The sequence below is a fragment of the Histomonas meleagridis genome, assembly GCF_020186115.1.
Source record: "Histomonas meleagridis strain 2922-C6/04-10x chromosome Unknown contig_173, whole genome shotgun sequence".
Classification (NCBI taxonomy): Eukaryota; Parabasalia; order Tritrichomonadida; family Dientamoebidae; genus Histomonas; species Histomonas meleagridis.
Genome location: NW_027150790.1, coordinates 68,989 through 80,863, shown reverse-complemented (window position 1 = coordinate 80,863; position 11,875 = coordinate 68,989). Strand labels below are relative to the sequence as shown.

At 27.9% G+C, this 11,875-nt stretch overlaps 4 protein-coding genes across 4 annotated transcripts; 3 read left to right on the top strand and 1 right to left on the bottom strand.

The window, feature by feature from the left end:
• Window positions 1–1,582: 1,582 nt before the first annotated feature.
• GO595_002337 (histone-lysine N-methyltransferase EHMT2) lies at window positions 1,583–2,890 on the bottom strand (the record flags this gene model as incomplete). Its single annotated transcript, XM_067915236.1, has 1 exon — window positions 1,583–2,890. The coding sequence occupies one exon, from the start codon at window positions 2,888–2,890 to the stop codon at window positions 1,583–1,585; it is 1,308 nt and encodes a 435-aa protein (XP_067777518.1).
• Window positions 2,891–8,952: 6,062 nt separating this feature from the next.
• Window positions 8,953–9,375, top strand: GO595_002336 (ribosomal protein S24e; the record flags this gene model as incomplete). The annotated part of the gene is made up of 1 exon (XM_067915235.1): window positions 8,953–9,375. The coding sequence occupies one exon, from the start codon at window positions 8,953–8,955 to the stop codon at window positions 9,373–9,375; it is 423 nt and encodes a 140-aa protein (XP_067777517.1).
• A 189-nt stretch (window positions 9,376–9,564) lies between these two features.
• On the top strand, window positions 9,565–10,125 carry GO595_002335 (40S ribosomal protein S7; the record flags this gene model as incomplete). The annotated part of the gene is made up of 1 exon (XM_067915233.1): window positions 9,565–10,125. The coding sequence occupies one exon, from the start codon at window positions 9,565–9,567 to the stop codon at window positions 10,123–10,125; it is 561 nt and encodes a 186-aa protein (XP_067777516.1).
• A 749-nt stretch (window positions 10,126–10,874) lies between these two features.
• GO595_002334 (putative tRNA pseudouridine synthase Pus10) lies at window positions 10,875–11,540 on the top strand (the record flags this gene model as incomplete). The annotated part of the gene is made up of 1 exon (XM_067915232.1): window positions 10,875–11,540. One exon carries the CDS (start codon window positions 10,875–10,877, stop codon window positions 11,538–11,540), a length of 666 nt encoding a protein of 221 aa, XP_067777515.1.
• Window positions 11,541–11,875: the final 335 nt, after the last annotated feature.

Below are 11,875 nucleotides of genomic sequence, written 5' to 3'. Positions count from 1 at the left end.
AGTGTTTTAGAATAACTTTGTAACCCACCAAGTATTTGTATAAACATTTGTTGACTCTCACTTTTAATAGTTGGGATGTTTCCGAATCTTTTCAGAACAAAAACTAAGCAGTCATTTTTAATTTGTGGATTATCAGAAGCAAAATTAAACACAACATAAAACATAACATGTATTGCAGTATCGAAATCACCAGATATTATTAAATCAAGACAGGAACCAAGTATAGGCTGTGTGAATTGCGGCATATTTCTGAAGTATAATGTGAATTCTTTCCAATAAAGATCAATTATTTCAATTGCAATTGTTGACACTATATGAAATGAAACAGGTCCACATTTGGCACAATGTAACATAGTACCAAATGATTCAGGGAGATATTTTCTTAATATGGAAATAGTATTTTCTGCGCATTTATCTGTAAGATTTAAATGTTGAATTAAAAGTTGTGCATTAGAAAGATCAACTTGAAGCATATGTGGAATAAATTTATATAATGAAAGAACATTAACTTTATTTGCTATAAATTCCCATAAATTTTGTTTTTGTGATATTATCGATGAAATTAAGCTAATTAGATCCGGTGCTTCTTCAATTATTATTATAATACATTTTGCTAGTGATTGTACATCTCTCATTGTACTTAAAATCATTGGGTCATAACGAATTGCTATTTCTGCAATAAATGGAATTACACTTTTAGGCAAATGACACATTGATGAAATTGAAAATAGAATTGAAGGAATAAGTTCTTTGAATTCTGGTTGAGCATTTTCACAAAGGTAATCGAGTTTTTGATGTTTAGCTGCAGATAGAAATAATGGTTCAGCAATAATATTATAAAACTGTTCTTTGCTTGTGGTACCACATTTTAAATAAAAATGATCATTTTGGTCTTTTGTTGTGATGCTTGGGAAATTTTGTGTTTGATTAAGTTGATCAATAAAAATTTCAGTTGGTAAATGCTTAGCTAAACTTTTAAGGATTGATGGATTGGTGGCTATTTGAAAGATTGGAATTATATCACCTTCTTTGGAATGTCTTTTGATGATTTCTACTAAAGTTAATGGGTGTTGATTCAGAAAAAAAAGTGATTGTTCATGCATTGGACGCTTAAGTTGAATGTTGAAGAGCAATTCTAAAATATTCGCTGGAGATATGTTCATTAATTTTTTTATGACTTTACGTGGAAATTGTGCTAATAAATCTTCATATTGAGATTGGATATCTGGAGAAGAGCATACTCTAATTTTGGAAACAAAACTACGCAATAGATATTTTTCTCCTTGCGTTCCAAAAAAACCAGAATTTTCTAAAAAATGGGAATCAGAAATAAAAAAACATGAAATTAATCCTTGATATGATTCTTCCGACATTTCAAAACAAAAACTCAAATCACTTAGTGAGTTAAGGAGCTTAGCTGCTTCTTTAATTGTATTTTCTCTCGAGTATGGATAAAGCTTTTGGAGCTCCATTTCACGGTTAGCCTTAAGTCGACCGTTAACACTTGATGAAATACAAAGACAATTAAATTAAAAAAATTTGATAATTTGTATATTTATATATAAACAATAAATAACATAAACTAACGAAGTCTTGTTCTGCAATTTAAAGCGCCGCAATTACATTCTATGAATCGACTTGGATTCATGTCAAAATTATAGTTATAATGAAAACCTAATTCTTCATTTGGATATATATCCTTCAATGCGAAAAAAGCAATTCTATGAAATCTTTTTGAGTTAACTGTTCCTATTGAAATTTGGATCAAGTTCGGGTCACACGAATGGTTAATATATTTTGCTATATTTCCGATTTTAGATGGATCAACTGTCAACATTTCTCTTGCAGGAACATCATAGGCATCCAAATCAAACAAATAAGATTCTAAATTTGAGTCATATTCAATTCCAATTACTTCTGCCATTAAAGGATCGCTTATAACTTCTCCTAAATATTCACAAACAAACGTTCCGCTTGGAATGAAATCTAATGATCTAACTCCCCAACCAGATTTAGATAGGGACCTAACTACTGCGAGCCTTACTGTTTGTTTGTTTTGTACAACTCTATTTTTACATTTCATTTTATTACATTGGCATTGTTCAGTGCATTCGATTATTATTGGTTTACATTTGTTTAATGTGCTCCAATCAATACGTCCATTCTCATTATATTTCATTGTCTTAAGCCCATCCGGAAATGTGAGAACATGACAGTCAAGACAATGATGAGACTGACAATGACATTGATAATATGTACGAGGTATTGATTCTGGTGTTTCAAGATTTGCAATCCATTGAATTAAAGGAGGTCGTTGATCATCAATAGGATTAAAACATGGAACAGGTGGAATCCCATGTTTAACATTAAACCCATCTGATAGATCAGGTGTATAAAAAAATGGTTTTGGAAGAAGTTTTCTTTGTGCTGGACTAAAAAGAATCCATTGTTGTTGTGCTGTAAGATTGGGTGGAAATTGGTTGGCTAACAAAGGTTCAATGTTTGGTTTTGGTAAATTAACACTTGTAAAAAAAGAAGGAATTTGGATATCAGAATATGAATTAGATTTAAGAGTCCATAAAAATGTTGGTGGAAGAGCTTCAGTGACTTTGTGAACTTCAACACGACCTGAGTAAGAATAAGTTGGACCATTAATTTTTTTGTTCGCTTTATGATGCATTGCTTCAAGAATAACGAGATGAGAAGGATCAATATCAAGAATATTGTGGTCTGCTATAATGCTTGGAGATAAGCCTGTAATAAATGAAATTGCGCATATTGTTGTCAACAAAGAACTTTCATCGCAGAATTGAAGACATTGATAAAGTAAAACAAGCCTTTTGGTCCGTGGGTGTGTTTTTGAATCTCCAGCCATCTTCCTCATTTCCATAAAATATGGATCTGTTGCATTTAAAATTAAGAAATCTTGAACTTTTTTGGGAAGTGATTTAAGAATATGCTGAAATAAACTTAAAAATGAATTTTTGTTAAATCCGTATTGCATAAGTGGAATAATAAAAGGAGTATTTTGACTTAATTCATCTGAATCTTGGAGGGGTGCTGCCCTCATCTGGTTGCAAATTTTATTTTTATTCAAAAAAATTGACATTATTATTTTTTCGGGAAAAATTATAAACGTCCTTGTGGAAAGTGTCTTGCTTCCCTTCTGAATTATCGACATAAAAACAAAAAAAAGGAAAAACATTTTGTATATAATTTATTCTAGAAAGAAACATAGTTTACCCGATCCGCATACTCTTTTTTAGATGCATGAGCATTAAAATTAACGCCAAAAATTATTATGAAATCATATTTAAAATAAATAAATAACAAATAAAAACAAAAAATATCAATATTATCAAATCTGTTACTTTGTTTATCTAGAAGTAATTGAATAATTTCTTGGTTTCCCTTTTGTTTTGCAAACATTAATGCTGATTGGAACAATATTAAATGACGCCAAACAAAAGAAATATACATAAAAAAATTTAAACAAATATTAAACAAATTAAAAAAACGGTTTTGCCATTAATCTTAATTCCTTTTTGTTCAAGAAGCATTTTAACAATTTCTATATTACCATTTGAACATGCGTGCATAAGCGCTGTATCAAATAAATATAAAAAATTCCAATTTATACAATTAAACTGTAAAAAAAATTAATAAATATTAAAATAAATGAATAAATATTGATTTCATTGATATTAACACATTTTTGTTCTATAAGTAACTTAGCAATATCAATGTGCTTATTGTAACATGCAAGCATGAATGATGTATAAAATTAAATAATTATATTCCACAACTAATTTTAAAACATAATAATTTTGGAACAAATATTGAATAGAAAAAATAAACATCTTTTGCATTGATATCAATTTTTTTATGTTTCAAAAGTAACTTGATGATATCTAAATAACCATAAGAGCAGGTTTGCATTAGGATTGTTCGAAAAAATTTGAATTAATCCCAAAAAAATAAAATAAATACCAAAAAACACATAGAAATTTTTCTGGCATTAATATCAATTCCTTCTTTTTCAATGAGTAATTGAACAATTTTCGAATTTCGTCTTTTACATGCAATCATAAGTGCTGATGATTATAATATTATGAAATTTCTTAAATTTTTTTTAAACATCAAACAAAATAATGAAATATTATCTTTGGTATTTATATCAATTGATTTTTGGTTTAGTAAGAGTTTGACAATTTCTGTGTGATCATTTCTAATAGCTTGCATTAAAGGTGTTGAAAATATTCCAAATAAACTAGAAATGCGATAAGGAAACCCCAAACATTTATTTTAAATATTAAATATAATAAATCAACATCTTTTGCATTAATATCGATTCCTTTCTTTCTCAAAAGAATTTTTACAACATCTATGTTACCTTTTGAGCATGCAAGAAGAAGTGCTGTTTCAAGTAATTCATTAAAATTCCAAATAAAGGAATTGAACATCTAATAATTATAATAAACATTAAGAGGATTATTGAAACAGATTTCTGATTGATATCAATATATTTTTGATTCAAAAGTATTTTTACAATTTCAGTGTTGTTGTTTATACAAGAAAACATTAGTGGTGATTTTAATAACCAAATGAAACACCAAATGCTTTTAACAAACATAAACAGTATATATTTATAGCAGACATCTTTTAGGTTGATATTAATACCTTTTTGCTTAATCAAAAATTTAACAACATTGATTTGATTTTTCTTGCATGCAATTATTAAAGGTACACAAAATGAATCATATATATTCCAAATATATATTTAAAACATAAAGCATTTGAAATTTACATTGATATAAGTAAATAAACATCTTTTTCATTAATATTAACTCCTTTTTCTATAATAAATTTGATAAGTTCAGTGTTTCCTGATTCAATAGAATCAATTAAAATACCATGTGGTAAATGATTATTTTTTAGAAACTGTTTAAACAAAAACATGTTACCCATTTTTGCTGTTTCTTTAATAATATTATCATTAATTTTCATTCCTTTTTCTTCCATAAATGAAAGAAGCTCATAGTTATTATGTGAAATACATTTTTTAGCAAATTCGGTTATTTCTTTGATTTTAATAATTTTTTTATCAAAAAGATAAAAAAATATATCATTTTGATGAAACTCAATTGCAGTTTCATATGATCCTGCAAATGATGAATGATTTTGTTCACACAGGTGAATTATTTCTATATTTCCACCAGCAACTGCATATTTTCCTGTATTCTTCAAATTAGAACCATTTACATATAAAAATTTAAAACATTTAACCGATCCAAAGAATGCCGCATAATCAGCAAGTGAAACATTTTCTTTGTTAATGAAAGAATACTTTTCATATAAAGACGGTTCTATTACTTGATCAAAGTTAAAGTTATTTTGTGATGAAATTTCTTGAAGTTTCACAACTTCATCATTTCGTATTATTTTTGAAATTTCCGACTGATTAACTCCCTCACTTATTAATTTCTTATGTAGCTTCCAATTATCTTTTCGAAGTTTTTCAATATTTAAAAAGAAATGATTGGTTAAACATCTTCTTGTAGTATATTTAGCATTTATTATTTCTTGGTCTGTCATATAATGAGCTAAATAACATGACTTTTGAAGAGTTAACCAATCAGATTTAACTAATTCTATTTCAATCATTTTTTCGATTAAATAAAATGATTCCTGCGTTTCTAAGGTTAAAAGAAATTGAAAGAAAACGCTAATTAGTTTGTTTTCATCATTAAGAATATCTTCTTTTGATTGAACTTTAGCTAAATAACGTAGGCATAGATTTGCTTTCAATTTTTTTGAAATAAATAATGAATAAACTAGTTGACAAACAATGAGGTTAAAAGAATGTGGAAAATTTTTTTCTTGTTGAAAGATATCAATTGTTGAATTCACTACTGATTTCAGGTTCCCATCAGTCAATTCTAATATATCTTGCGATAATTTTTGCAAATACTTTAACCTTAGCATTAATAAATAATGGTTACCTGACAAGATTTCTAGAGACCAAACACTAAACTTTTTGAATATAATCGCTTTCAATTTACTTTGACTTTTTGTGTTTTTGGAGGTCATCTTTCAATTCAAATTTGTTTAACACACCCAGAATCTGTTTCTCCGCTAAAAAGTTTTTCATTTGTAATTTCTCTAATTTTTTCTTACACCTATACCAAAATTACCATTAAAATTAAAATGAGTTGACAAATAATATTTCTCCTTTCTTTTGAAACAGTTGTCAGAAGAAATATTTAAAAATATAATTGAACATTTTTATATGTATATCACATTTATGACATTTTTAATTAAAACTTTGTCATATTTTATTTTTTAAATTAATTTTCCGGGAAACTATTTGTTGTAAGAATTCAAGATTCCTCTAAAAAAGGACAATTTATATATACAAAGTATTCAAATATTTCTGTCACTTTTGTTATATGAATGAAAGAAAACCAAAAGAGGAAAAAAAAATAAATGAAAATTTTCAGAATGAATTGGATACACTTACATCAATTAGTAGTATTGTCTTTGGCCTTAATAAAGAAAATACTCGAGAATCAGCAAAATTAATTTATCAAAATCATTATGATGATTCAATATCTTTTAATACAATTATTGTACAAATGATATACAATGTTTTTGTTATAAAAATGAAAGATGATGATGAAATTTATTCTGATTTTATTAAGGAAATGACAATATTAGAGTTACATAAAAAAAGCAAATCGAAAATATTTAATGTGTTCTCTCATTATCTTCTTCATAAATGCACAGGAGAATCATTTTATATACTTAATAAAATGGTTGAAAATAAATTTTTTGATGTAAAAATTGTACAAAAACAAAATAGTTCATACTTTGCACACTATATTTCAGAAAAAGAAGCAAAAAATTTCCGATACACGAAAGAAATTGAAGAAAATTATGAAGAACTATCAAAGAATGATTGGGAACTTCATAAGAAATTAATCAAAGAAGGACATAATCCAAATGAGATTGCAAAAATAATTCGAAATGATGAAATAGAAAAACTTCAAGAAATATCAACGCAAATAAATTTTGATTTTAATCAAAAAATTAAACCATCACTTTATGAAAGATGTTCATTTGTTAATGATTATAATGTTACATTAATTGATTATGCAGCATTTTTTTCTTCTGTTAAATGTTTTAAATACTTAATTATGAATGGTGCAAATGCATTTAATACAGGTAAATATGCAATTGCAGGCGGAAATGAAGAAATCATTCATTTATGTGAACAAAATCACTCAACATTTAAAGATGCATATGAAACAGCAATTGAATTTCATCATAACAATATCTTTAAATATCTTTATGAAAATAAAATCGCTAAAATTAATGATCTAGAAGAATTAGGAAAGAAATGTGTTTTACATCATAATTATGAACTTTTTTCATTTTTGACAAAAGAAGGAATGAAAATTAATAATGATATAATTAATGAATCAGCAAAAATTGGAAATATTTTTCTTACAAAGTATTTTCTTGAATTTAATACAATACCAAAAGATATTTTGATATTTTCATCAGAATCAGGAAATATTGAACTTGTAAAATACATTTTAGAACAAGGAATTGATGTTAATACTAAAAATATAAGTTTATCTTTTATGAAATTTATTTTAATATTTTGATATTTCATAATAAAACGTAAAAATTTTTCTTATTATTTCAAAATGCACTAATGATAGCTGTTTCATTGGGGTATATAAAAATAGTTAAATTACTTCTTGAACAAGAAGGAATTGATATTAATGCAAAAGATATTTATTTGTTTTATTTGATATTTAATTTATTTTTATGAAATTTTAAAATAATATTAGGAAATTGTTTAAATTATTTGATACAGCACTTTTATATGCAAATGATAAAGATACAGATATAGTTAAATTACTTCTTGCACATGAAGGATTTAATATTAATTCTAGAGATGTATATTTGTTTGATTGATTATTTGTTAAAATAATATTTGACTTTACCATAATTTTTGGGATTTATTTAAATTGTTTTGGACAAATCTTATGAAAGTAATTGATACTAAGCGCTTTTCGATAGCTACATTACTTCTTGGGCAAAAAGGAATTGATGTAAATGCTACAGATATTTACTTATTTAATTTTTGATTTGTTAATATGGGATTGGAATTATATATAATATTCGGAAATTATTTGAACTATTTAACACAGCGCTTATGATTGCATCAACAAAAGGTGATAAAGAAATAGTTAAATTTCTTCTAGAGCAAAAAGGAATTGATATTAATGCCAGAGATATTTTTTTCTTTTGTTTGAATTTTATTTTAGTTATTTGAAGTTTCTAAATAAAGTTTGGAGATTTTTCAATAAATTTTTCACAGCACTTATGGTTGCATCAGCAAATGGATATAAAGAAATAGTTAAATTACTTCTTGAACAAAAAGGTATTGATATTGATATCAATATCAAAAATGTTTTTTTGACATATTTAATATTCATCGTAATAACTTTTTGTTTAAAAATAATATTTGGAATTCACCAAAAACATATGAAACAGCACAAATTATCGCACGTAAAAATGATAATAATGAAATATTTAATTTACTTGAAAACAAATGATTATTTCAGAATTTCATATTCTGCAATTTGAAGGTTGCTTTGTTGAATAAAATATATTTAGATATCATTTTAGCTTATAAAGGATAAATTATCATTAAAAACGCTAACTTATTTGTCATAAAAAATAATCGAAACTTACTAATAATGACACTTTAACAAAAAAATCCTATCAGAAAAAATTTATGTTATAATAATAAAGGGGAGTTTGCTAGTTGAGAAATGCTTTTGTTTATTCTTGGTGAAATAATTTTTTGCAAATTAAGTCACTTTTATTAAAAGTGCTATCGTTATATGATGACGGTTTTGGATGGCCTTTTGGAGAATGTCGAAAGTTACAATGCGCATTCGAAAATACATTGTAAACAAATTACTTGATCGCAAGCAATTCGTTGTAGATCTTAAACACCCAGGAAACAGGGCACCAACTCGTGATGAAATCAAGGATTTGGTTGCTAAACAACTCAAAGCCAACAAAGATTTAATCGTTATCTTTTCATTAGAAACAAAGTTTGGAGGTGGTCGCACAACAGGTTTTGGCCTTATCTATGATAATCTTGATGCTCTTAAAACAATTGAACCAAAGCACCGTCTTATCAAAGCTGGCCTTGCAGAAAAGAGTAAAGTTACTCGCCGTATGCGTAAGAATACACGCAAGCAAAAGGTTAAGGTTTGGGGTTCAGGTGTTCGTGCACAACGTCATAAGGTTCGCCGTCAACAACGTAAGGAAGCTCTTGAAGGTCAATAAACATTAAAAAACTGATTTAATTTTGATAACATCATATTATTCTTTTTTCCTATTCAATTGGTTTTACTTGGAAAAAATCCTTGTTAGATTGATAAGCAAGAGTTGAAACTATGTAAAATTTGTGTGGTTTATTTTTTTGACAATGTCTGCTCGGCCATTGGCGGTTATCTTTGGCTGTTCCTTTTTCAAATGAGCATCATCGAAAAGAAGGGTGAAGCAACTGCTCTTGAACAACAAGTTGCTGCAGCAATTAATGAAATCAAAGCATCTGCAGAAGAAGGTATCAAAAAATCTATGAATTCACTCAAAATCACTGGCGCCAAAGAAGTTGATTCAAACGGTATCAAGGTAATAATAATCGAGGTTCCATACAAGCAAATCAATGGTTACCATCAAATCCAAGGAATTATTATCCCTGAACTTGAAAAGAAATTAGGAAATTCCCAAATTGTTATCGTTGCAAAACGTCGTGCTTTTCCAAAGACACCACAACCAGGTCGTCGCTATAAGCCAATACGTAATGCTGGTCGTACACTTCGTGCTGTCCATGAGGGTTTACTTGATGATGTCGTTTATCCAACAGCAATTGTTGCCAAACGCACACACTATGGTCTTGATGGAAAGCTTACAACATATGTTACACTTGATTCGCATGATAAAACAAGAGTTGAAGACCGCCTTAACTCATTTTCAGCAGCATATCACAAGCTCACAGGTTTGAAAACTGTCTTTGAAATTGCAACTCATTAAAAAGACTTATTAAATTTTTATTATAAATTATACTAAGAATTTTATATAATAAAAATATTTGTTGAATTTTGTTCTATAAATATTCTTTATCAATATGAAAACATGATTTTTAAGTCTGTTCTCAGATAGGGCAATTGGTCTAGTGGAATGATTCACGCTTAGGGTGCGTGAGGTCCCGGGTTCAATTCCCGGATTGCCCCTTTTTTTGATTTTTTTTAACCGCTTAGCAATTACAATAGTTAATGGGGCTGTTTCAATCCTCTGAAACACAAAACAAATCAATTCCTATTGAAATTCAAAATCTTCTTGATCGCCATTTTTGCCTTCAATGCATTCTTCGAATTTTAAGCATTGGGAAATCTGAACTATCAGAATATAATATTGTTGACAAATATTCACATAACTGTTCTGCTTGCAGTGGAATTCTGACATCTATCCCAAAAATTATAGAAGAATGCAAAAAAGCTATTTCTAGGTATAGTTTTTATGATATACAAATCGAAATTCCAGCTGGATTAATAAATAAAGACAAAGACCTTATGATTGAATTCAATTGTCAGCCATCTTGTAACTTAAAAAATTATATTAAGGCAATTCTTCTATTAAATCTTAGAAGATCAAAAGACGGGCCTCTCCTCCGAGTTACAATCACAAATAAAAATAAAATATCATGTGAATTACACTGGCCTACTCTTTATATTACAGGAAGATATATTAAGGAATCCCGCCGTGTTTCACATGCAAGATTTATGCCAGGTGTTCAACCTGTTTCATCAGTTGAAGCAGAATTAATTTATGCTTTTAATGGGCACATTAAGTGCACAGATATCAAGTTTCAAAGTGCTGGTCGCGAAGATATGGATGTGAGGATGATTGGTTCTGGTCGACCATTTTCTTTAACTTTCCTTAATCCAGTTCCTGATGAAAACAAACCTGCACCTCTCAGCAAACAACAATTTTTACAAAGTTTTCAGGAAGAAATTCCCACTTCAATAATCTGTAACTATGGTGTTAGCGCCTATGATCTTCAAGCCACAATGCAGATTCCAGATATGCAACCAAAACACGTCAAAGAATATCAATGTGTTGTATGCTGTTCAAGAAACATCACAGATGAAATGTTAAATGAAATCGACTCTATCGAAAATTTAACAATTCAACAAAAAACTCCTTCAAGAGTAGCACACAGGAGGGAAATGATGTACAGAGAAAAAACAATATTAAAAATGGTAACACAAAGAATTTGTGCAAACTTCTTTCTTTTAAGATTAAGAACGAGTAGTGGAACATATATCAAAGAATTTGTAAATTCTGATTTTGGAAGAACAAGACCAAGTTTAGGTATGATTCTGGATCCAAGTAATCCTGTTGAATGCCAATTAATGCAACTTGATGTAATATATGTTGGTGAATAAATTAATAGTTTAAAAAATAAATAAGAAATTCTTTGGAATACGTTTTTTTTTTTTTTTTAATTATAAACGTTCGGTGGTTTTCCTATCAAATTCTATCGTTAAAAATGTCTCACAGGATAAAAGAAAATTCACCTTCCATATCTCAACAGATAAAAGAAATGTTTGATAATGCTGGTAATGATGTAGATCCAATTATTGTTCAAAATCAAAATCAAGCATCAAATGAATTTGATTATCTTGTAAAAGTTATTAACAAAAACAGAGATTGGGATGATCAAGTCAAAGGTATTAATCGTGGAATGGGACTCGTAAATGGAGGGTTATTAAATTATGAT